At 38.6% G+C, this 27,561-nt stretch overlaps 1 protein-coding gene across 4 annotated transcripts in view; it reads right to left on the reverse strand.

The window, feature by feature from the left end:
- The window catches only part of SYBU (syntabulin), a 40,231-nt gene extending 13,098 nt beyond the window's left edge, over positions 1 to 27,133 (reverse strand). The window contains exons 1-3 of one of the 4 annotated variants that reach the window (XM_039354548.1): positions 26,871 to 27,133; positions 22,213 to 22,423; positions 5,049 to 5,249 (exon numbers count right to left, since the gene is read on the reverse strand). In XM_039354548.1, the coding sequence (XP_039210482.1) occupies positions 5,049 to 5,249; positions 22,213 to 22,423; positions 26,871 to 27,026 (568 nt within the window). In that variant the 5' untranslated portion in view covers positions 27,027 to 27,133. Of the gene's footprint in view, positions 1 to 5,048; positions 5,250 to 11,027; positions 11,474 to 22,212; positions 22,424 to 26,870 lie in introns of those variants that run through there. The other 3 variants (XM_039354549.1, XM_039354547.1, XM_039354550.1) reach the window with 3 other exon arrangements.
- Positions 27,134 to 27,561: the final 428 nt, after the last annotated feature.

Genomic DNA, 27,561 nt, shown 5'->3' on the forward strand with positions numbered 1-27,561 from the left:
CTGCCTGTTAGGGGCAAATTAATCTATTTTATTTGTTCTCTGTGCAACTGGTAATTAGTGGCTGCAGCCTGGAATAAATACAAGTAAAAATAAAGTATATGGAGAAACAAAACAAAAATCTGTAATGTATATATCCAGCTGTGAGGTCTCTTTTCCTCAATGTTTGGTCCTCTGAAGCAGAGGTCCCCAACCTTTTGGGCAGCAGGGACCAGTTCCATGGAGAGAGGTTTTTTCGCGAACTGGAGGGTGTGTGGTTTTGAGTGCTGCCTAATCTCGAGGATGGGGCTTTGCTTGTTTGTGCAGACTGGTTGCTGGCATGCCGTGGCCCGGTACTGGTCCACAGACCGCTGGTTGGGGACCCCTGCTCTGAAGATCCTGAGTTCTCTAGATTTGTCTACTGAAAGGGTAGAGAGTGGGGTGGTTGGATGGAATCACTGAAGCAGTAGGCATGAATTTAATTGGACTCCAGAAGATGGTAGAGGATAGGAAGGCCTGGAGGAACGTTGTCTATGGGGTTGCAATGAGTTGGACATGACTTCACAACTAACAACAACTACTGAAAGGGTAAAGAATCCTTCTAATTCCAATACAGAGACTATTATCAATTTTGTCCTCCCTCTGTTTGACAGTTGCCTATTTGGGAAAGAGAAGACAATCTAGTGAGAAGCATAAAAAATCCCAATAGCACAGGCCTAAAGACATATATTTTAGAGCTGAATGTCCAACTGTTTTGGCCTAAAAGCTTCATTTGGCCTTTAAATGTAATGTTATTTGATTTGATTGAAGATAAATACAATTAAGATTACTGTTCCTTAATCAAGTATTAAATATGTTTTCTCCTTTAGCATTTTAAAAATTATTATTTGGCAGCACTACTGTATTTGGAAGTCTGTCAATGACACATCACAGCTTTAGGGCATTGCAAGTCCTGAGGTTTTTCAAGGAATTTGCATACAAAATATTGTTCAAATTATTTCCTTGCTATAAGATTATAAACAAAAGGCAAAAGAAGGAGGTAAGGGTAGCAGTCCACAAAAAGGGAAAAAGAAAGACAGACAAAAGAAAGAACATTAATTTAATGAGATATCATGAGCAAGTACAGTCCTTGTTTAAGGACTATTTCTTCAGTGACTATTTAAATTTGCAACCACACTGAAAGAGTGATAGTTATGACCAGACATCAAAGTTCCAACCCTCTCAGCACCACATGATCATGTGATTGAAATTTGAGACTTTCCCTGCCAGCTTCCCACAAGCAAAGTCACTGGGAAAGCTAGCAGGAAATCAGAAGTAGTGAATATGTGAAAGCCTAGCTTAACAATGGTAACTGAGTAGTCCTATAACTGCTGTCACTAACCATGCAAGCACACGGTGCCATATTTTTATGACTGCTTTGCTTAACTATGGAAACACCAGTTCCAATTACCATAGTTAAGTGAGGACTACTTGGGTTTATATCATATTTTAGCTGTGAAAGGATCTACAAAAAAATAGGGATTATGAAGAGAAAAGAAAGCAAAAATGAACATCTATTTGGATGCATTAAAGCTGTTTGGCAGATGTGGTTGATGGAGAAATCAAGGCACAAAATATATCATTTATCTTGTTAAAGAATCATCCACCAGGCAGTTTTATTGACAAGGTTATTGAGACAAGGTTGAGCTTTTTTGATAATATTTTATTATATTTTTAATATACTGATTATCATCACCCCATGGAGGTTTATAATACAATCAGAGCTGGTAGCAGTGATTGTTTAATTACAGTTGCTCAATCTTCAAAAATCAGAATTAGGACTACGGAGTTGGTTCTTGGATGGGAGATCATCAAGAAATCCTAAAGCTGTTAGCTAAAGTTGAAAAAAAAAATCCCAAAAAAAGCAATGGACAACCCTTCCCTTTTTTGGCACAGGGCTTATGTGGCTGGGGAATTCTGGGGGCTGAAGTCCACATATCTTAAAGTTGCTAAAGTTGAGAAACACTGGCATAGTACGCCAGCTCACCTCCCTCCCTGGGCTAGAAAAGTCTCCAGAGAGGGGAGAAGAACTGGTGTGCTGTGCAGTCTGTGCCAGACAAAGGAAATGGTTTGTGACCCTCTCTGCCAGCTTCTCTGTGGACTTTCTGAGGAAATCAGAAGGAAAGATTGCAAATGGCGGTCAAATGATTTTAGAGAGCTTGGGTGGGTTGCCAAAGGCCCAGATTCCAATCATGTCCCTGTGGCAGGACTGCAATAGCCGTAATTTTGAGCATTGGTCATAAATCCTTTCATTCAGCACCAGCATAATGTCTAAGGGTTGCTGAATGAATGGTGATAAGTTGAGGACTATATGTAAAAGAAATCTTGGCAAGAGCCTCTCTAACCTTCACTGAACATACCCAGTAAAAGGGACTTGACCACGTCTCTGTATAATGGATTCCACGGTCAAATTATTTTTACTATCATTGTTTTGTTTGCCTCCCTGTATCTCAAATGCATCAAATGTATCTCAGTCTTTGCTTAGTGACGACTCGTTGAGTAACCATTCACAATTATGAATAGTGATGTAAAAAGAACTTTGCAATCAGCCTTTATGATCTTTGTTGAAGTAATATCATAAATATAGCAATAGTACTTAGACTTCAACACCACTTCATAGTGCTTTACAGCCCTCTGTAATTGGTTTAGAGAGTCAGCAACAATCTGGGTCTTTATTTTTACTGACCTTGGAAGGATGGAAGGATGGGTCAAACCTGAGCAAGTCAGGATCAAACTCCTGGCAGTGGACAGAGTTAACCTGCAATACTATATTCTACCCACTGCACCACCATGGCTCTTATATATTCACAATTTCATTTAAGGATTGCTTTGCTTAATGACCAAGTTGCCAGTCCCAATTATGGCCACTAAATGAGGACCACTTAAATTACAAACCTATGAATTGAATGGAACAAGGTGAAAGTTAGCTGCTTTATTTATATATTTATGTGGGGCTAACTTTAATACCCTAAGCATGGGCTTATGCATGCCACAAAGCTGGAATCAGTGATAGCAAAAATATGGATAAGAGCTGTCTGACCACACATCTGGATTCTATTCTGCATGTGATTATCCAAAACAGTTAACTGAAAAATAAGTGGAAATGAAAACAGGTGAACATTTCTCAGTAACAGATTAACCATGAAATGAAAGCTATCTTTGAAATCTTCAGTTAAGAATGAACAATGCAGGATTTTGGTAGGTGTGCTGCAAAGCTATTATCCCCAAACAGTCAATTATTCCCCTGACAAGGCCTCTATTCAATTGAGCACATTCTGTATTTAAGCAACAAACATTATTTGTACCAGATTGCTGATCTCTGCAGCTGAGAACAAAAAGCAGCAATTCAAGCACAATTTTTAAAAGGTCAATTTCTGCAAACTTTTTGCAGAATATTTTTCCAAGAAGAGAATGGGATGCTCTTGAATCAGTATCAAATCTATCATAGCATCCTACAGACTGTAAACTCTTTCTGCAAATAAATGACCACAGTTTTAATGTAAAAAGATGGCATGATTGTTCAATCAGTCTAAAAATGGTTAATAGTCTTTCACATCCAGAGGGTCATTTTCAATTCATTTGAAACTTCCAGTCTTCAGCTGTATTTGTATTTTGGATTGTTTGGATTCACCTTATTTAGAATAAACCCCCACATCTCAATAATTTCAACAGATCTAAACCAAGTATGACTTAATCTGGCTTTAATCAGGTCAAAAGACTGCAAAGTTATGAAATTAAGCTCACTGGGAATTACTTTTGAGAAGATATGCACAGAATTTTGCTGCAAATGATAGAGTGGTAGGATAATTGCTTAACAAATGTGCATCGCACAGTATTTTATTTTTCCCACTAGTTTTGTCATCAGACATCTTCTGATGTTAATGTATAGTGAAGACCAATCTGACATTTCATAGGGCTCACTTCATCAGAAATTATCCATATTAATCAGTGGAGTGCAGACACTCACCCAGTGAGACAAAAATGTGTTTACTGCTTTGCAAAAAAGCAAAAAGAGTACTACACGTATTGCAGGGTGGGAGGACATCTTATAGAACAGCCAGATACTTCATCCATATCACATGACCTTTTTGGAGGAGTGCAGGATATAGACAATCTGTAGGACCTCTCAAGATGTTTGGACTGGATAGCCAGAATTAACCCTAGTAAGGCAGTGCCTGATGTAACCTGGTGGCATTCCATTAAGGATCTTGATGATCAGCATTCCAAATTTCATCCAGAAGCTTATGAATAACTTCAAAATTGGTTTTATTCAATATTGGTTGGATTTCACCAGTTTATCTGGCCACTGTATTCTAGACCAATTGTAGTTTTCAAATAATCTCCAAAGCTTTACAAGGAGCACATTAGTCTAAATACCTGGAGACTGAGATATGAATTACAGACACCAAGAGTGTAATCCGGGTTCAGGTAGGGTGGCATAGCAGCTAAAGTTGAGCAAAGATCCCCTGACCATCACTTCCACTTACTGTTGTGATACCAAGAGGTATTATATATTGCCACCTCCATAAATGTCATGAAAAGCCTGAACTGATGTATGAAAGTTGTTAGAGTCTAGATGAGATTAAACAAGCTGTAACTAAATCCTACCAAAATCAGGTTGGCTTTTGTCAATGAACATCTCAGCAATCAAAATCTCTTGGTATCACAACAACATTTAAACATTACCTTATATTAAGAACAGATCTGTAAGATTTCAAGCATTGCCTTTTTGCTACCCAGTTTCTGCTTTTAAAAAACATAATCATTCATAATAAATATGTATGCTTCATTCTGTATGTAATTTCCAAGTAAAGAATACTTTACACAAAGTACAAAGAACACCAAAAGTTAAAGCCAAAAGCTCTTTCTAAATTATACAGATACAGAAGATCACAAATATGTATACATGCAGGCTCTCTTTGATTTGCTGTAAATGAATTTTATGGATATACGGTAATTCAATAAAATTTATCTTACAAGGAAAAAAGTGTATTTTTTTAAAAAAGATAATATCTAAATAGGCAATCTCTTACCTGGCTTTATGAGGTTTGTCTTTGCTTCCTTTTTATATCGAGCTGACTGATGAGTTCCATCTGCCACTGTTCCTGAATTAAATTTCTTTCTGGCATAGTCTCCCCCATCACTGCCTGTACAGAAAGCGATTGGACTGTTTCCAGTATCTGGTGGAGTCTTAACTGGAGATACTGATTGGCTACTGGGGCAACCTGTGTCATCTGAAAACAAGAGAGGGGCAAAAGTTATTTGTTGGATTTCTCTCTCTTCCTTCTTCTCTTCTCTCACAGCTCCACTCTGTAAAGGCATTCTGTAAAGCAATGAAGCATGGCAATCTGGCTGGAGTTGAATGCCTTTTCTTTTCTGTGGAACATTGCTGTGTCACCATTTGATAAGCATCTTTTTATTTCCCCCAGCAGTAGCTTCTAGTTCACCCACGTTTGAACTATGCGCTCCAACACAGAGGGACAAAAATGAAGTACCGTCAACACCGAATGACAGGCAAGGGGGTTCATTTCCCACCTCACTCAAAACGGAGTATTATGAGATGGAAAATGGGATAAAGAACTATGTGTCTGATTTCATGCCATCCAGGGACCTCTCAAAGAACCAGTCCATGGCTTCATGCGCTGTGCACAATGAATGGTATGAGAAAACACACTGGGAATGCCACAAAGACAGGCTGAATGTTTGAAAAGCCTTGTGAGACCCAATGACACTGACAGGGTTGCTGACAGCGTGCCCAAACTGAATGGAGCAGGTGTCACAAATAAAGTACTACAGATAGTGGTCAACTTACAACCATTTGTTTGGTGACCATTCAAAGTTACAACAGCATTTAAAAAAGGTTAGTTTTTCACACTTACAGATGCTGCAGCATCTCCATGGTCACGTGATCAAAATTAAGACGCTTGGCAACTGGCATGTATTTAGGACGTTGCAGTGTTCAGGTGCAGTGATCACCTTCTGACAAGCATCTGAATTTTGATGCTTACCAATGGGGAGACCAGACAACTGTGTTGCTAATTTAACAACTGCAATGATTCACTTAACAACTGTGGCAAGGAAGGTGGTAAAATGGGGCAAAATCCACTTAACACTGTCTTGCTTAGCGACAGAAATGTTGACCTCACTTGTGATCATAAGTCGAGGACTCTCTGCACATTAGCAAAGGAAGAACATCTGAAGCCTACAAGCATATTTTCCATGATTCTGTTTTAGAGAAGAAAAGTCTCCCTTTATCCCACAAGGGAGAGCAGGTGGTTTTCAACAGATCTAAAGCAACCAAGAGGGAAGCTACTTTTTGATCACATGCACAAACTTGCCTGTTGAAATTCTGGTCAAAGTAAACAGAGAAGGGATTGGTCTAACATCAGTTTTAAAACAACAAATGAGCTGAAACCAAAGAAGCAGGACAGGTAAATTGAGCAAATATAAATGTCTTCTATCATTGCTAACCATGTACAACTTGTTTTTCATGTACAGCTTGTTTCTCATTTTGTTGTACCAGAGTGGCTAACCTGGGCCTCTTAGAAACTGCCCATAACATTGTCAGTGACATTCTACACATGAGATTCCAGGTAGTCTATGCTGAAAGGAAAGGAGAATGCATGAAGCATCCTTTTTTCCTCCAAGCCTTGTTTCTCAACTTTGGCAGTTTTAGGATCCATGAACTCCAACTCCCAGTATTTCCTAGCCAGCATACTTTATCAAGGAATTCTGGGAGTTGAAGTCCATGCATTTTAAAGTTACTGAGGTAGAGAAAGATTGCACCAATGAAAACAACTCCATATCTTTGCATTTTGATGCTTTTCTTTAAAGAAAAATGCAATAAAGCCTCATAGATTCACCTTCTCACTCTGAAAAACTGCTTACAATAGTCATTCTACTACTTGCCGCTTTGCTGATTTTCCTCAATTCTTTAAGATTCAGTTATCTGTACCACTATCATTGCCACAGTCACTAATCCTTCGCATCCTTATCATTGTCTACTTCTTTAAAATATTTGTGGCACCCAGTACATGCACTGAGATGAATATGAGAAAACATTTCCACACAACTAGGAGTTGTGCTTTATTAGGTAAGTTGCAATATCAAGCAGTCGGGTTGAAAGGAAAAAAAAACCCAGAAGGATGATCAAATTATTTTACTTTCCCAGTTTGGAGTCCTATTATTTCAGAAAGAAACATCTTAAATTGTTTATAGTCAGGGCTCTTCAAATTATATAGTAGATTATGTTCTCTATAGTTTAAATCAGTGGTATCCAAACTTGACAACTTTAAAACTTGCAGACTTCAACTCCCAGAATTCTGAATTTTTCACAAGTCTTAAAAGTTGCCTAGTTTGAAAACCTTGGTTTAAATCAATAGATGATTTACACATTTGTTGAACCTATACTGGAAGTCAATTTTACAGAAGTGAAATGCTTAGATGCTTTAAAAAAGTTACCCTGTCTGGGCTAAGTCACTAGAATCTTGGGATACCTTTCCAATTGGCTTTTCCCAGATGAATTCTTGAAACCTGAAGGATGGTAGATTTAAGGATCACACTGCTTGATAAGGCAGCTCTTATTATGAATTCTAAAAGCCTAAAAATTGCTAGAATGGGAGAAAATCAACAATATGACTCAAGCCATAAATATGTAGCAGATCCTGTTTATTCTTTGATCACTTTCTCACCTCAGTTATAACAAACATAGCTTTTCATTTTACAGCAGAAGGAAGGGACAGACCTATGCACTGTTATCTTAATGGGTTAGTTTGCTCTCAGGCCCTTTGCCTTTGTCCTTGTCAGATCTATCTCCAACACCTCCATAAGCCCAAACACAGCCCATCTCCCCTTCCTTCCTTCCTTCCTTCCTTCCTTCCTTCCTTCCTTCCTTCCTTCCTTCCTTCCTTCCTTCCTTCCTTCCTTCCTTCCTTCCTTCCTTCCTTTTTCCTATTTTAATAGCTCACATTGAGGCTATTGTGGAAAATGTAGATAATGGTGACAGGGAGACCTGACAGCAGCAATATAGGAAAGGTTTCATCAGAATAAAAAGGGTTTCAAGTAAGTTTTAATTGGTCTTCTCAATCCTGGATCCAGCCCTGACTTCTGTTATAACTAAAACTGCTTCAGTTCTGCAGCTTTCATGGACATCAAGCTGCTTATCAAAGGGACAAAGCAATCTTGGCACAGAAAATCATTCTTCACTTGGCTCATGTTATTAGTGACCTTTTTACATACAATAACTCAGCAGGCTTTTGAATTCAAGCTACAGACAATCCAAAGATCTGTTGCATACAATCCCTCTTATCAATCATTGTATTGTTATTTTATCAAACTATATAATGAATACCAGGCTTGGTGTATAAACTTCTTTTTCTCTCCCGTCCAAATATTCACAGAGAAAACATACATCAATGTAGTCATGTTCCCTCTTCCATTCTGCCAGAGGACATTTTTTCCTCCCTGTACATTAGTATCAGATGAGCATTTGATCACTATGTCTCCTGAAGGATCAAAATTTTCACCATTACCAAAACAGCAGCTGCACAACTCCCAGCACTGTCGATCACTCAAGTCAAAGTCATTCAGTGACTTAGACACAGGTTATACTGCTGTACATAAAAATGCCAATTGCAAGGAAGGTCATCTTTGCATATAAATTTACACAGGACTGATTTCTCTTTCTGAACAGAAAGTAAGTTTGAATTTTCCTGTCAATCTCTGAGTGGTTTCAAAAGATTGAAATAGTATCAACAGATTACCAACTTCTCTTAATTATACTGCTGAAATGAAAGAAAACTGGAGATCAACAAGAACAATTCTGAAATTGATCAGAACTGGAGGAGTCAATGGAATCAATCAATATATACAATTCCATCAGTTCCAGTTAATCATCCTCCAGATTCTAGGAGAAAATAAAAGTTCCAACAAAATCATCATAGTTTGTCTAACTGAATAACTATCTGATGATTTTGATTGGAGATACCTTCTGCTTGAAGGACTGTCAGCTCCAGAACTATTTAAAAATAGAAATCTTAGAGAAAATAGCAGCTTTTAAAATGTACAGAGTTATCATCCTAGAATAGTTCACTTTCTCTGAAATTTGATACCCCCTTGAAACATCTGGAGTCACATCTTTTAAAACTTAGGAAGACCCTTAATTCAGTTCTTTTCTCTTTATAAAATGGAAGAATCTCCTTTTTTTCTATACTGTTACATTGTGCTTGTGTTAATATTAAGAAATGTCTCATACAGTATTATTACACTTATTAGGAAATACTGATTATTCTGTTGTTTTGTTGTCAATATCGGTGATATTGTAGATTTAACTTCCTTTAACTTCCAACAAGTTGTTTATGGAGGTTAGGCTGAATAATATTAGTTAAATTGAAATTATTAAATAAGCTTGATAATAGAGTAGAGTAAATGAGTAGAGTTTGAACTCAGTTTATATACTACTGATTTGATATTTCTATTTATGGCACCACATTGTCAAGTATAAAGGATATCTGTATTTTTATTTATTATTATTTTAAATTTTAAGTCCTCAAATTAATTAATGCATTAAAGTACATGTGCATATAGATGGAACCCCTGCTCCTGAAACACAGTGACACTAGTTTTCTGAAAGCTAGGGGGCTTTTAGATTTTGTTCTTATTTTGCATAACCTAATTTTATAATGCAATATTGTCATAAGCTATTTTTGTTAAGAATTTAAAATATTACCAGTTTCTGTAAAAACACTTCAGTGGAATTGTGAATCCTGGTCAATATTTTATAGCACTGGATTCAGGCCTACATAGATAGTCCTTAACTTACAACCATTTGTTAACGACCACTCAAAGTTACAATGGCAATGAAAAAAGTGACTTACAACTGGTCCTCACCCTTACAACCATCACAGGTTCTCCATAGATACAAGATTAAAATTTGGGTGCCTGGAAACTGGCATCTATTGATAGTTATAGTGTCCCAGAGTCACGTGATCACCATTTGCAACCTTCCCAGCCAGCTTCCAACAAGCAAAGTCAATAGAGAAGCTGGATTTACTTAACAGCTGTGTGATTCATGTAACAACTGCAGTGATTTGCTTAACAACTATCACTAAAAAAGTTGCAAAATCGGGCATAACTCACTTAACAAATGCCTTGCTTGACAATGGACATTCTGGTCCCAACTGTAGTTGTAAATCAAAGATTACTTGTAGTTATTCAGCACGGCTGGGGTTAATCCATAATACAAAAAATTCCTATGTAAAAATTCTATTGAATTGTAAGCAAATTTGTTTTTGCTCGAAGAAGTAGAAAACCCCTTTGTTCCACAACTGTCTAGAGCTTAAATCAATACAATGTGGTTTTGACCAAACACAGGCTGCTCAAACAGCAGACATTTGGAGTTTTTAAGTGCAGAGTAAATGAACATCTGGCAGACTGAGAAAGTAGCAGATGTCTTGTATTGGTAAAGGACTGGACTTTTAAAGTCCAAGTTCTGAAATAAATGTGGCTTCAGCTTCAGTTCAATCCTCTGTAACATGAAGATTACATTTATGCTGACCATTAAACCAAAAGAAAGAAAATTGACTGAACTGAAATTCATTCATACGCAGATGGATGGACAGGTAGATATAGAGACTGCTAGGCATTCAAACCACGTTTACTAAAAGACATGCAGTAAAATGCAATAACAATACATTAATAATTATACATGATTTTACTTAGCAATTAGACAACCCCTTTTGAATACTCCTGCTGTTGGAAATATAATTTTCAGTGTGCCTTCCAATAGCCCAGTAATAAAGACAGTCATTAATGGAAGCTGCAGAGCACAAAAAAGGGGGGAAATAACAATATCAAAAGAGAGTATACTTTCTTTAAAGCTATAGAGTTTATGATCAAGATAAAATCTAAAGTCCATCATCGTAACTTACAGCTCACAGCAGCATCTCCTTCTTTAGCTTCACAAAGACGTCTGACACAAATGGAAAGATTTTTTACCCCCAATGCCAGCTTACCATTATTTGCCAAGATCTCCATTCAAAAGCTCCTGTGACCAGCTTACATTCTTCTTGCCATAGCGCCTTCACACTTTCCCCTTCCTAAGTGACTGCCCAATAAATCATGATGAGCAGTTGGCTGCCCCCACGGGTTGACTCTCCAGTGATTATTGAAAACTTTCTCTCTCACACCTCCAAGTTAGCAATTCTGTCGTTAGATCTTACCACTTGCCCCCAACTTGCTAACGTGCACTATCTCTAAATAGAGCATGACTTATCTCTGGAAGCTTTGAAATGACAATGACGAAATTGTGAAGTCAGAGTCTGGGTCGCAAGTGGGAATGAGAGGAAATGTAACCAGAGATAACTTTGTCCTTCAGAGTAACGCTGGCTGAATGTACCACCATAAATTTGCAGGAAATCAGATTGCAAAAGGGAAGGAGGAGAAGACTAGGGATGACAGCATGCCATGAATTTAACAGGATCACTTCCCTCTCCCCAGTTTTATTTGCTTGATCATAGCATACTTTTATTTTCTTTTTTACAAGAAAGGAAGAAAGAAGTCTGCCAACTTGCACCTCGTGCAACTTGGCAGCACATAATTTTGGACAGCACAGAATGTTTTCCCTCCTCCTCTCTTTTTTCCACAAGGCTGTCAGTTACAAACAGTTCCTAACCAGTATCTGCTAAAATATGGTTGGTGGCTGTGGCAGAAAGCATTCAAATTAACCTCTTAGGAAAACAAGCCCTTCCACTGCTTCAACTCTCATGGAATTAAAGACATGCTATTATCTTCTCCACTCCCATTCCTTTGATGTCAAGATTTCAAGATAATAACAGAGACAGCCCAGGTCTTGTCTACTGATGGGTTTACAGAAAATCAGTTCCTACATCCTTAATCCTCAAACTAAGTTGTGATAAAATGCATAGGGGTACTTCTTGACCTGCAACCATTTGTTTAGTAACTATTCAAAGTTACAACCGTACTGAAAAAAAGTGATTTATGACAAGTCCTCCCATTTACAATGTTTACACCAGCATCCACACAGTCATCAGATCAAAATTCGGGCACTTGGTAACCAGAATGTATCTACAACAGCTGCAGCATCCAGGAGTCATGTGATCGCCATCTGCAATCTTCTTAGCCAGCTTCTGACCAACAAAGTCAATGGGAGAAACTGGATTCACTTAACAACCATGTGAATCACCTAACAATTGGCGCGATTTACTCAACAACAGTGGCAAAAGAGGTAGTAAAATCCCAGATTAAGGCAGGATGGGTTAAAGGGAATTCAGTCTGCTGAAATTAAAAAATAAACCAGCCTCATGTGTACAGGGGCAGAAGCTTTGTGTATCTCAGAATTGCAAAAGATCTGATTGAGCAGGATGCAATATTTGGTTTCATTGTGCTCTTCATGTGATTGTTAAAGGAAACAGAAAAAGATAGTACAATTGGACTAGATGACCTGCAAGGTCCCTTCCAACCTTACTACTACTACTAGTACTACTATTATTGTTGTTGTTGTTATTTTTCCTATTTGCCGAAGAGTGATTTCTGTGTTGTGGCAACTCGGTTTTGGGATGGACTCCTTCTGATGAGCAACCTAGTGTGGACCTCAAACACCAAGATAAATACAAACAAAATGTTTAATAAACTTAGCTTTCGTCGGCAGTTCAGAGAAAAATGCCAGAGGTTTGCAAGCTTGCTTATGAGACCGGCTGTTTTTGAGCTCTACTCCTGCGCAAGAACCAAAGATGGGAGCCTGGGCACACACACAGCAACAGGGGAGGATGGCCATAGGATAAGAGGCATTAGGGGGATATCCAGACACGAACGAGGCAGGCAAGGACAGTGACAATGAGAGAGGCAATGATTTCTGGGTCTAGGAACACCTGGACGGATGCGAGACAACTAGAAATAATATGGCCAACTGGGGTGGGTAGACTGGTAACTCGCTCAATAAGCAGAGTGCAAAAGCATATATACATATTCTGCTTTTTGATAGATTTTATCATGGCAGCTCGGCCATGCCTATTTTAAATAAAGATCAGGATTTGCCAAGAAGAAAAGAAACTCATAGGAACGAGGGTTTTAGATTTTAGATTAGAATTTCTTAAACCCATCTTTATTATTTTATAAGTAACTCAAAGCAGTGAATCTTCCTATTTTCCCCACAACAACCCTTTGAGGTAGGTTGAGCTAATTGAGATTGCTTTTGATAGAAAGTGGTCTAAGCTTTTTATGAATCAATAAATAATTGCCAGGGTTTTTCACTGTGCTTGATAAAAAATATTAGCAGGGATAGTTAAGTCTCCCTTCCCTAGCTTGTTTTATGTTGGGTGGACAGGAGCTACATCAAGTGAAGTGCTCTCCACCATTCAATTATAAAGATAAATCTTTACTGCCCTTTCCTATTTCTTGGTGACAAGATAAAACAACGCCCTTGAAGAAGTTTTTATGTTTTAAGAATGGAATGAAATAAGCCACCAGTCCCTTATGTTTTTCCTAATTAAACTGAAAGTATGCCTTAATAAAAATTCCTCATTACAAAATAGTGATTCAACTTAAAGTAATTGGCTTCACACTGCTTTAGCTTTTGGCTGTATTCTGTTTCCAAACTCTGCTTTGATGTGTATGCATTTAAAAAGAAAACAGGTGAAGGGTGGGGGGAGGAAGGATGCATAACTGATAGGATGATTGATGAGCGAAACAGATGAAGGCAGAAGTCAAGGTCACTGGCTTGGTTTCCCAAGTAGGCATATACAACACCAGCATGGGGATAATCACTTATCAAAAGAGCTCATGCCACAAAAAATCAGTCATGCAGGTGACACGAAGAGGCTTAAAGGCTGAATTTATGTACAGTCTACCTCTAGAATATTCACTGGGAAACCTGCTAAATTAACAAGACTTAGACTTTAGCATTCACAAAACCTTAGCCCAAAGGCGAATTCTTATCAATGAATTTTTACTAGAAACATATATTTATGGTACAGGTTTAAAACAATGAGATATACATCTAATAAATTCACCCCTTAAAAACCTGGATTTTTAAAAAAATCAGTAGTAAGATGACATGATAAAAATAATTCCTGAAATGGCTTTCTTCAGAGTAGCAACTTTGCAAGTTATTAATTGACGGATTTGATTTGCAGAGCACCCATGCCCAGAGTTCTTCAGTGGTGGTATAAAAAAAGCCCAATATCAATTAAAATGATATAAAATATTTAAAAAAGACATATGAGCGTAGAAGATTTCCATCATCCATTGCCAACATATTGTTATTATAGAGGATGCCATCTTTTAATGGATCAATGAAAGACAAAGACACATCTCCAAAAGACAAATTAATTTTGAAAGGCTGGGGGAAAATAGTTCTCCAGGAGGACATACCAAAGAGCAGCCATCAGCTCTGACAGCTAAATTAAATCTCTGCATCCAGTACAGCCTATCATGCTTCTTTGTATATTATTCCAGAGGCATCTATCTGGCCACTGTGGGAATCAGAACCCTGCATTTGACAGGCTGCTGCTTTGATTCAATGATTCCCTGAGAAAGTTTCTTGTAGGGCAATCCTGTTCCTCATTTCTTCTCAGAAATAAGCCCTATTGAGATGGTAATGACATTACTATTTATTATTTTTACAAATAACTCAAGGCATCCAATATATCCAATACACCTTCCTCCTCCTATTTTCCCCATAGCAACAATCCAATGGTGTCAGGTACAAAAGATCCACACATAAAGGCCCAATTTAACTGATTTATTGCTAAACTGCCTATCCACAGGAATCTTCTAAATTAACAATTGCCACCTACTTGGAGATAGACACGGGCCAATGGAATTCAAGGGGAGTTGGATACAAGTTGTACTTTTTGGCAGTGGTTTGCTCTCCAAGCTTGTTTCAATTTAGTTTCTGAATGTTTTGTTGCCAGGCTAGGTAACATCATCAGCAGGATTTTCTTGTCCTATTTTCCTTAGCTTATGGAAAAGCTAAGACATCACAAGACATTTATAAGCTAAGGAAAATAGGACAAGAAAATCCTGATGTTGTTACCTAGTCTGGTGGCGAAATGTTCAGAAACTAAATTGAAACAAATTTAGAGAGAAAACCACTGCCAAAATCTAAAACCTGAGCTATAAGTGTTTTCTGAAATAGAATAGAATAGAGCTGGAAGGGACCTTGGAGGTCTTCTATTCCAGCCCCCTGCTTGAGCAGGAGAACTTATATAATTTCAGACAACTGACTGTCTAGTCCACAGGTCGGCAACCTGTGGCTCCGGAACCACATGTGGCTCTTTGAACCTTCGCCTGCAGCTCCCAGCCTCCTCTGCCATTTGCAGAGAGAGACAGAGACAGAGACAGAAAGAGGCAATTGAGCTTCCCTGCTTCTCTCTCTGTCTCTCTCTTTGTGTGTGTGTGGGGGAGACTCCTGCCTTGGCTGTGTCTCTGCAGGAAGGGCAGGAGAGAGCTAGCTAGCCCAGCTATGCTGGCTCAGAAATTCTGGAAGTTGAAGTCCAAGAGCTGAGGTTGCCTACCCCTGAGCTTGTTGGAAAACAGCTTGAAGCCAGCTTGCCAGGTGAGCAGAAGATCAGAGAGAGGAGAGAGAGGGAGGGGAGGGAGAGAAAGAGAAAGACAGACAGACAGGCAGAAAGAAAGAAAGAAAGAAAGAAAGAAAGAAAGAAAGAGGGGGGAGAGAAAGAGAGAGAGGAAAGAGAGAGAGAGAGAGAGGGAGAAGAGAGAGAGAGAGAGAGAGAGACAGAGAGAGACCCTTTTGACATCTAAAATGAAGATAATACTGCATATACCCTTTTTTACCTTTATGATATATATATATTATATATATATATATCTATATATATATATATAGATATATAATTTATATATATATATATATATATATATATATATATATATATATATATATATATCAGAAGGGTATGGCTGGCTGATGAGAGCTAATCAGCTCGAAATAACTATCCAGTCCCCCTTAATTCTTTGTTAGCAATCCAAAAATGTAGGATGGGAAACGGTTCCAAGTGGCTCTTTGAGTGTTTTTGGGTTGCCTACTCCTGGTCTAGTCTCTTCTTAGTCTCTATTATTTCAAGTAGTAATGCTTGAGACCATGTAGGAATTCTAAGCTGATCCCTCTTTTAACTCCGCCCCAGTTTCTAGTACTCCTTTTCTTACAGTTGGATTGACAGAGAGTGACTGGCTCAAAGTTACTCAGCTGGATTTCATGGTTAAGGAGGAATGTAACATGTTTGCTATCTCCCATAATGCAGCTGCCTGTTGTCTTCTGGAACCATTTGTAGTCTATCTGCCCCAGAAAACTGCAATCAGGACTGGTCTTAACATTTTGTTTTTTATTTAATTGCTTGGAATAAGTCAATCCCTCCACAGATTTATTTCAGCATTCATTATATGTTCTGACCAAATCTGCAACCTTGACCATTTCCAACACAGTTGCTTTGCACATAATATCTTCTATGTATTTAATATAATCGATTTAAAAATAACTATAAAGGCACATATATCCACCTGGATAAACAGGTAGTCCTTGTTTAGCAACCAGAATTTGGAAAAGGAAACCCGATAGTTAAGCAAAATGGTTGCTAAGTGAAATTGTGACTGTGCTTATGATCTTCTGCTTTCATTTGCTTTACAGATTTGTGAAGGTTGTAAATGTGAGGACTGGTTGCAAAATTACTATTTCATCACTGTTGTAAATGTAGGTGATTGTGGCATGAGGCAGTTGCTAAACAAGGACTACCCCTGTCTAGCAAATGCATGTGTGCATATTTTGCTATAAACCCAATTCTTGTCAAGATGTATGTATAACCTTTAATTAACTTGTGTACTCACCAGACGTCAGATTGTGTGCAGCTTTTGAGGTGCAACTACTTCTCTAAAATTAAATTACCAATCTGCAAGACAGTTCAGGCCTGAGCAGTGAACACAGCATAACAAAGAATACATTGCACATTTTATTAGAAATATCTAATTTGATAGGCTAATAATAGACTTAGGGATCTGATAAACAAAATTATAGTGCTGGGACATTTAAGTACATTTTCTTGCTATCTGCTTCTCGATCCCTTAAGGCAAATGGCTTAACTTTTCCAAAACGGGAAGAACTTCATTTTTGTTTCATTTATTTGGAACAACTATCCTGGTAGAATTTAAAGCTCAGGTAGCCAATATGCCTCAATTGTTCCAAAGTGGTTGTGCAACTTATGATTAAAACAGAGCTAATACTGGAAAATAATCTGAAGTGAACGAGCCAGTTAAATGTTTCTGCGGGAATGTTTTTTCTCAGCTTGACATATGAATCCAGCAGCTGAAATCCAAACCTAAGGGTGGAAAAGGGGTGGAGGAAGTAGAGAAGAGTATCTAATTCCTATTTATTCAATTTTTCAGAATGTTAATACCCAGCTGGAAAGGGTCTGTTTCATTTGTTTTTAATGAAATCTAGTTAATGGGATTCATATGCAATGAGAATTGGCAAAATGGCAATTTTCTCTCCCCCCCCCCCCCCCAAACAAGTATGTTCTAGCATGGCTCTTTCTACCAACACCTCTTTTGCAGCACAGCTGAGCCTCAACGATGCTGCCTAGAAGTTGGCATCAAATTTCAACTGTGGACACATTGTGTGATCAGAGCATTATTGTAGAACAGAAGCTATCTAAAAACAGATTAAACCAGAATTTCAACTCTTCTGCAGCACACACCAATTCTGGATGTACTGAAGCATCCTTTAAGCCAAAGCCTATTCAGAGACTTCATCTAGGGTCCAAATTGTAATTGAAACCTTGTACACATCATCAGGTTAAGTCTCACCGAGCTTGGTAAGATCAAGGACATAAGAACTATGCTTATTTATTTATTTATTTATTTATGAGACTTATATACCGCTTTAAGTGCAAGCACTCTCTAAGCAGTGTACACCAGTAAGCAATGTATATATATATTTTACATTGCCCCCAACAATCTGGGTCCTCATTTTACCTACCTCGGAAGGATGGAAGGCTGAGTCAACCTTGAGCCGGTGAGATTTGAACTGCTGACCTGCTGAACACAGTCAGCTAAAGTGGCCTGCAGTACTGCACTCTAACTGCTGCGCCACCTTATCTAGAGCAACTATGCTTGTCTAGAAACTTGGACACTGTAAGAAGAATTTTTCAGCTTCATTTATGATAAGTTAATTAAGATAGAATTGCTTTAAGTGTTTTGAAATGCTTCCTCCCAGATTTCTATCCACCTGGATCAAGTGGCCATTTATGCAGTACATGTAGATCGGTTTGAATTGATTTAGACTCATTTGATCTGAACTGGTTTGCATCAGTTCAGAAGGCTAAACAGTCACCCAGGCCTAGTATGAATTTTATGAGAAGGTAAGCATTTTCTTCAAGCAACTTTGTATTAATTGCAATGTTTTGCAAGGTCCAAACTAGCACACATTTCCACTACCAGGAATTATTTAGTAGCCATTGCTCTCTCTGAAGAATACCTGTAGAGAATTTGGAATTTCCATCACTTCTATTCACTCCTACATTCTTTGGTAGAAGCCATTGTAATTAAAGGGGCAGAAAACTATGTACACTTGCAGCATACATAATTAAAGAGTCACTTCTGTTTGTCATGTCTTCTCCTTTGGCAGGACTTTCCAAATCTTACTTGTATGGAGCCAGTACTGCTTGCTATGTTTTTATTATAGAAAAATGCCTCCACTCTATGCTATGTATATGTTATCTGTTCATCCTCAAATATCTCAAGATGTCACATAATGCTCTCATTTCCAAATTAATCCTCACAGCAACCATGTAAGGCAGGTGAAGCTGAGATTCTCCCAGTAAGCTTCCTGGTGAAGTTGGACTGAACCAGGTGCTCTTCAGTTCTAATCCAGTAATCCAGCAAGGGCAACCTGTAGTGCTCTTGAGGTCACTAAAATACAAACTCAACCTTCCCTGCCTCTAACTTGTTGGTTAGGTTTGCTGGAAGTTGGACATTCAATACTAGCCTGAGAACCATTCATTCCCCATCCTTGCCTAAGCCTTAAGGCTGTGCAGAAACTTAGTTCTAATCTCCCAAAAGTGCTTTGAAGACCTGGGAATGCAAACAAGCATCTTTTTGTAATCCAGTTGTCCTTTTTGCAGAATCATAAGGATACCTTCCACAGTGATAAAATGTTTAAATATGCTACTGATAGGTGTTATCTAAAGCACCTTTCAGAAACTGAATCCACAGCACCCTTCTAACAATCCACAGTATCCTTTGCATACTACATCTGCCAGAATCAACTATACTGACAGATTTGATCATTGACTCAGACATAGGTCAGAGTTTGTTTCTGGTGGATCATCAATATTAATGAGTTAAATAAGTCAAAGAGCATTAATAGATTATAAAATCAGAACTTTGTAATTTGTAATTCCTTCCACCTTGATGCCCTTCTGACTACTTGGACAGCAACCCATATCGCTCAGCCAGGAAAAGCAATCTGGAATATATTAAGCTGGTAAAAGCTCAATAATTTGCATATTTTATACAACATGACCAAGGAACATCAAACAGCTGTCAACAATGTGTAAACCCCAGCAACATTAGTGAAAGAGCTATGCCATCTTTTCAGGCAGATTTTAAAATAAATGTTTACTAATTCAAACAGCAGAATACAATTTTAGCCAGTGGAATATGTTTCATATACTTAGGATTGAATCTCATCAACAAGGATTTTAGCTCTACTGCAGGTACTGAAGCATAACAGCACCTGGAAGAAAGCAATAAATAATTGTATCTCTTGGGAAAACATGTTTTTGACAAACTTAGTGATTGTTATCACTTACCAAACCAATTGATTGGGGGAATCCTTGGTGTTCTTTGAGTTTGGTTGTTTTCTTGCAAACATTTCATTACACAAACTAGGTAACATCACCAGTGCTGCTGCATCATCAGACAAGCACTGATGGTGTTACCTAGTTTGGGTAATGAAACATCTGCTAGAAAACAGCCAAGCTCAGAGAGCACCAAGGACCCCTGATTTTAACCCTGATCTACAAATATTCTCTTTTATTGAAACATAAGTTTAACTGGCAAAGAATAGAGCAATTGCCCCAAGTGATTCCATTAATATTTGATTTTTTATGGTATTAATAATTCAATACTTGAAACTGTTCGATAAAGCAGTGCTTTTTATCCAAGGCAATAACATTCACTTAAACCAGTTAAATAACATTTGAATAATTATTTTTGTGTTTCCCATTCACAGACCCATTAAGTAGGCCATTGACATTACTGGGTGAAAAACTATGTAGAAAAAAGTAGAGAATGGCAAAAATGCAATGAAAAGGAAATTGAAGGAGTATAGACAAGTAAATATGCAGGGATGTCTATGCCAAGGTGGTGGGTGCAACAGTACAATTAAAGCCCTGCCCCTTTGTATATGCATTCATCTGTGGATATCCCTGCCGCCTCCCACAATTTAGAAAGACTCTACTATAGTTGGTACATTTCAGATGTATGTGTAGGAGGAAAGCAGGCAGAACCAGGGGGTAGTTTGTGAGTCATCAGCCTAGAATTATTATGTTCCCACAAACAGTCTAAATCCAACCTCTCTTGAATACCATTGACCCTTATCTGGTGCAAATTAAATATTGTATGTTGGTTGACTAGATTCTTGGGGATAGGATTGAGCAACAAATCTTCTGAACTGAAACTAATGTGTGACTCTGATCCTTCACAACTGACAGTGTGACCTTCAACTCCCAGCATTCTCAGCTGATACTGCCTATCAAGAATTCCATACATCTAGAATTGGTTGGTTAGGGCTACCCTATTCATTATCACCAATTCCTTTGTAAAGTTTGGGGGAAAGGCAACATGGTGAGTATGAAGCTATGGACCTCCCTCACTTCACCAAGAAAAACATCACTAGAGGGGAAAGTATGGAAACTAACATGTGGACCATTTCTTGTCATCTGGGAAAGGAGAAAAATGGACTCCATTGCCACTATTTGGTTAGGAAGAATCTCAGAGAAAGCGAGAGATGTTCCTATAAAAGTCTGAAGAAAAGGAGAAAGTTGATCCAATGGAATGGGAAGAAGTAGCTGAGAGATCTCAGTTAGGAAAAAGAGAAATGATCTATATATGTAGGTTTGAGTATGGGTATCAGAAGGTATCAGTAGTATGTATTTAGGGAAGGATACACAAATGAGAGAAAGACTTGTGCATTCAGAGAAATAGTCTACTGTTTTGAGGCTCAGACCTCATGTCTATTGTACAATCAAGATTTTGGGCAACTTCTTTACAAATCTGTCTTTCCGTGAAATAGATTTCTGTGGCCAATGTTGGTCTGCATCTCGGGGCTCTGCTCTTACTTGTGGCAAGTATCCATATTCCTAGATAAATGACTTGATTTAACAAATAGTTTGACCAGTTTTTCCTTCTATGAAATGTGTGTTTTATACAAGCCACACCCAATATAGCAACATTGATAGCACTTGCTTACACTTCCAAATATGCCAGAATGGCTAGGTTATCCCGTAGTGTGGAAGATGGTTTTGTATCACAGTTTTCAATAGTGGTCATCAGTTTATCTTTTGCTAATGAATTCCATATAGATTGTTCTCAAGTTATGATCATAATGGAGCCTTGTAAACCATCATAAATTGTAACAGTTGTAAAACAGGTCACAACTTTTACTGCGAATGTGGCAATTGTAAAGTGAATGTGATGGCTTTCACTGTGAGGAGTCTTTTGTTGGAAACTGGAAGTAAATGCTGTTTTCTGACAAAACCACTGTAAACTGCAATTATGTGACCTTAAGGCATTGCAGGCTGCAGGGTGATTGTTGAGTGTCCAAAATACAATCGTGTGATTGCAGGGGGAACAACAATGGAACCTTGAAACCAGGTTGTAATTAGCTTTTTTTGGGGGGGGGTCAGTCATAACTTTGAACAGTTGTTAAGCAATTACCCATACTTGGACATCTTTAGATGGAAGTTTGATAAATTCACAATTGCTCATCGCAGTGGCTACAGATTATCCCCAGTGATGGAGAAAAGACAACTTTTATATATAAATGAAAGTTGCATTCTGGGTGGGTGGGGTGGGTGTGGATTACAAGACCGCTAAGATCATTCAATGAGGATACTATAAAAACAGCCCTTGATCCTAACTGATGTACATTTTTTTCAGTAATACCTGAGCAAAAGCTGTTGCTGCTGATTGTCCTTGCAGACCCTCCAGATGAGCTTAAAGGGTTGAATTCTTTGCTTTCCTCTTCAGAAAAGGGGGATTCAGATGCTGGAGACACCTTCTGGTAAGGGAAGTGCTGCTGGGGGAGATGAGGCCGAAGGACCAAACGAGGAATCCGGCTGCGGCAAAGCTCCTTGTCCTGCATCCTGTGCTCTTTCTAAAGAGAAAAGAGAATAGTGTCACTTGCCCTGATGACGCTCCCTAGCTGAGTAAGGAAACTTCTGCAATTAAACAAACCACATTGAAGGAGCACCAAGAACTCCACAGGTTGTTATCTGAGCTACATATATTCTCTTTTATTGAAAGTTGTCCCTAATGTTTCCTAGATCCACTTACACCCATGTCCTAACTATTAACATGACATCAGCAAAATGGCTGCTGGTATTGTATTTTATCCAATGAAAGCTTGTGTAATTAGCACAACGGTCGAAAACAATGAACCATCTGGCTTGGGGATCAATGAGTGCCTTTTGGCATGCACATACATTTAGATTACGTTCTGAGCACACATTCAAAACTATTGAAATCAGTGAGGATGTTGTGCATCACTGGATGCAGAGAAAGCCTTTGATAAGGTGCTGTGGCAATTTTTGAAATAAAACTTACTTAAGTGTGGATTTTTCTCTTACTTTAATTGAATTAATACACTGTACTCTATTTCCTACAGTTTCCTATTGCTACAGTTATCACAAATGGTATTATTTCTTTGTTTATTATAATACTTCATAACTTCTAAAAGACCTCCTTTATCTTCAGATTTATAACACTGAACTACTGGCCTGTTATGAAACACAGGAAACTTTCAGTACAATAGTTCTTGAATTGAATACAAAGTATTCATGCATGCTGTACTATATTATGTCTCATTAGGTCTTACCAATAACTACCTATTTTTCTACACCAATATTTACTCTTTGATAATTTGTCAGATTACTCAATTAACTGAAGCTCCATAGTCTTCCTATAGACTCTAATATTTCTGTGACAATTTGTAATAATTGGCTTTCAATTATTGCTTGAATTCTTTTAAAAATCTGTAAATATTTATTCTAAGGAAAGTTTCTTTATTTGTGGATCTAAATATATTTTTGATCACACATAGCTATAAATCCTATAGTAAAAATATAACATAAAAATGAATATTACTTCTATGTAAAAATATTTCTAATTTTTAAAAATGGATTGAAAAATTTTGGCATTTTTTTTGTACAGAACAGCAACCTTCTAGATCACATCTTATTTACATAAGTGAACAGCCCAGAGTTGATTTGAAGTTGGGCAGCATCCAAATATAAATAAATGAATTTGGGACAGAAATGTATTTTTAATCTTATTCCCAAGACTAACTTTTATTCCTAAATGATACCATTTGCAAAATTGTAGGTTGGAAGTTTTGATCAGCTACTTCAAACCAGGTTTTTGCCAACATCTGAATTATTTTAAGTGGAGTTTGAATTGCCTAAAATAGAATGGGCTTTTCATCTTCAATTAAGCAATATTATTTTTACAGTTGCTTCAAAATATACTGGCTATTACTATTACTATAATTACTATCAATATTTTCCATGTTTTGGATGATGCCATATCTATATTTTTAATACACAAGACTATTAGTTATTTCCAAGAATTCTGGAATAAACATTTGCAATATCCTATAAACATAGATTCACTGACAATGGTCTTAAAGATAATTTAAAGATTCTCATTTATCATTTTTCTTCTAATTTACTGACATCCCAGAAAATGTTTAAGAAAGTTGACATATAACATTATTTGGTTGGAAGTGTAAATTAAGCATGGATATACTTATTCATATGATTGGGTTTATTTCAGAATAGATCCCATTTTCATTTAAACAGTGTACTACTTTTTTTTTGAATTTATCAATGTATGAAGAATTATGGATTTATCAAGAACAGGAGTGAGGGGAACAAAGAAGCCAATTTTGGGTGTTGGAAAGCCAATGTGATTCCAAATTTACTATTTTGAATCATCAATATGTGTTTGCTTTCAGTTTACCAACTACATTTTTATCAATGTAACTGAATGATCACTCAATGTACAATCAATAAACAGCAATGTGTTTAAAAATTAAGCTGAATGATTTCCTACATGTATTTCTCTTGTTTCCTTTTTTCCTTTCTACTCTTCTTGTAACAGTGTGTATGTCTTTGTGTTCCCTATCTTCTTTTGTGAATTAATTATTGTAATCCTAATTAAATTAAAAATTAAATGAATTAATGGTTTTAAGCAAATAACATTATTTGCTTCAAAAAGAAAAACAAAAGGAAAAATCTATGGCTCAGCAATAGGATGAGGTTTTCCATCTACAGGAGCTACTTTCAATCCTCAAACATTTTCAGACATCTGTGAAATAATGGAGATGCAGCTAAATCAGCCTTCTCCAATGTGGTGTCCCACAGAAAATCTCTTAGTTCAGTGATTCCTTGAAGATGTATGGACTTCAACTCCCAGAATTCCCCAACCAGCGCTTGTCTGCTGGAGTTGGTCCACACATCTTCAAGCTGCCAAGGTTAAGAAACATTGTCCTATCAAATACAATTCAAACACACCTGAGGAGCATAATATTATCAGGGAAGGAGATATTAAATGTTCCCATGGGAGACTAAATCTAGAAACAAAATACCGGTAGTTTCATAGTCTATCATAGTAATCTCATAGGAAAATCTTTGAACTAAGTTTGATTCCTGTTGACTACATGGACACATCCAAGCTGTTTTCTCAATAGTAGTACAGAAGTGGTCCACCATGGCTTTCATGATATTTTTTCTACTCCCAGTTTAGGTTCCAGACCTAGGGTTTTTTGTTTCCCATCTGATCCAGTTGAACATTTTCAAGATTGGGCAAGGCTGGGCTGGTGTTTTCCCTTGGTCAACTAGAATTGATTTTAGGTGATTCTTAAGCATTCACTCCATTAATGACTTTGGCATTGGGCCACTGGATGCTTTAATAAGTCAAATCAGAATTATAAACATGACAAAAAGGGGTCCATGAACATGTTTATCATATTAGTTAAGGATATACAAGCTGAAACTCAGGGGCTACCATGGTTAAGAGCTTCTCTAGTAGTTATCTCCAAATGTTAATGCAACTTTCTGTAATCTTAATTTTTATTTCATCAATTCCTTTAGCAATCATTCAATTTATCAATCAATCATTCTCTTTGTATCATTACTATGATTATCAATCATTCATTTATGTTTCATTAAATCAAGTGTAATTTCTGTCTAATTTTGGGACTGGAGTTTTTGCACATGATCAGTCAAGTAAGTAATGAATGTTTGATAGAGATCCACTCACAAGGGGGATCCAATTGAAGAGCTGGGCTTCTAGTTGAAGGTCAGTCTTTGAGCAAAGAACTGTTGTAATGTCCAAAAAGCCCTTAGAGTTTACACAGAGATCTGATCAACCTACTGTACCTTAGCTCTTTTGCAATAAATCCACATATATATCAATCCACCTTGGAAACACAAAAAGGTACATTATATTAATTGTTAATAGATTGGTCTTAGCTTTGTTTCCTTGGGAAAGATAATCTATTTAGAAATGAACTCCAATGTCAGAGGCAAAAAATGAAGGTATATTAACCTTTCAAAAGAAACTCTTTCCTGATTGAGAGACTCAGAGGCCCAGCATCACCAGGGAGAAATAGTAATGAATTTATTATGCTGTGCATCAGCTGGAAGAGGGACTCAAAACACAATTATCAGAGTCCTCCTGTCTCTTCACCTCCACTCTGGTCCCTGGAATCCCAAAAGACTCAGCTACATGGGGAAAGGGGTGGGAGGCAATCCAGCTTTGAGATGATGTATTGTTGAGCTTCATTCTCTCTACTCCTTCCCCCCACTTCCCTGCGCGTACCTTTCTGAGCTTTGGGCTGACGTTATTTATTTTTGAGCTTGATCCCACCCACCCATTCTAGAGAAAGATCCGCAGCAGAGGCAGAGCCACAGAAAATGATGTCAGCCTCCTTGGAACTGGGGAAGGGGGGGTTCATAAAGGATGCATACCTTCAACTGGGGAGGGATCAGGTCCAGCTTCTACCCATAAGGCTGTCCTGCAGCCTCATCCCTACCCCACCCCAATACTCCTTCCATCCATCCATCCATCCTTCCTTCCTTCCTTCCTTCCTTCCTTCCTTCCTTCCTTCCTTCCTTTCTTCCTTCCATCCATCCATCCATCCATCATCCTACCAATCAACCAACCCATGCAGTTTCCCCTCGACGGTCGAGGGGCTGTCAAACACGATCGGGGTGACGAGCATCCCCCCCCCCGCCCTCCAACCCTGGCATTTAAACACCGCTTCTCGAAGGGCATTTTGTGTGGCCTGAGTTTGGGTGGGGTAAGATGAAGCAGAGGTCTTTTCTGTCTTGTATACCGAAACGGGTAATCCACGCATTTGCCCACTTCAAAGAACGTATGCATGCACGGGTCGCGTGTGCATCTGGGCTCGAGTCTTTGGGTAGCCGAGGGGCATGCAGACAGACGGGCAGGTTGGAAAGGAGATCTGGCTCCCACCTGGTTTTCCTCCCTCCCTGCAATTCCTCCCATTTCCCCCTCTCCGTCCCCCGTCGCCCTCTCACCTTGTCGCTTTCCCTGAGGGGCCCCATCCCGCCTGGCGGAGACAGCCAGCTGGGCTCCTGCGCGAAGGACGGCGAAGGGGCCGCGAGGAGAGAAGCGGGTGGCTGCCAATGCCGCAGCCGCTCCCACCGCCTGCCGCCCGTGCTGGCGCTCCGCATACTGAGCTCCGGCCAGCCCCTCCTTAGCTGTCTGCTCGCCCCGCCCTGACACGTGGAGAGGCTGACTCCGCCGTCGCTGGGGGGCGGCTCCCGGCGGGCGGCGGGCTGAGCTGACTCCCCGGGGCTCCTGAGACCGCTGGTGCCGGCGGACGGAGGCAGGAGTCGTGCCGGTCGTCTATTGAGGCGGCGCCGTCTAAGATAAATGGGGTGTGTCTGTGTCTGCACAGTGAACGAGGAAGATTTGGGGTGTGTGTAAAAGGCAACGACTCCTCGATCCTGGAAGGCGGTCGCGACCTGCTCTGCTTCGCTACGCCTGGAAAAAAACCGTTTGCAGAGCGGCTGCCCCTAATTTTCCTTTGCCTTCCCCCCCCCCAATTTTGAAATCAGATTATTCTTAGCTCCCCACTTGTAGCTGGCATTACGTGGCTTCTCAGCCAGTGAGAACCATTGGGCCTGGGAGGAGTGTCCGAGAGAGTGAGGAATCATTTAATACAGGTAGTCCTCGACTTAGAACAGTTCATTTAGTGACTGTTCA

The sequence above is a fragment of the Crotalus tigris genome, unplaced genomic scaffold, assembly GCF_016545835.1.
Source record: "Crotalus tigris isolate CLP2741 ecotype Arizona unplaced genomic scaffold, ASM1654583v1 scf7180000018559.1332295, whole genome shotgun sequence".
Lineage (NCBI taxonomy): Eukaryota > Metazoa > Chordata > Lepidosauria > Squamata > Viperidae > Crotalus > Crotalus tigris.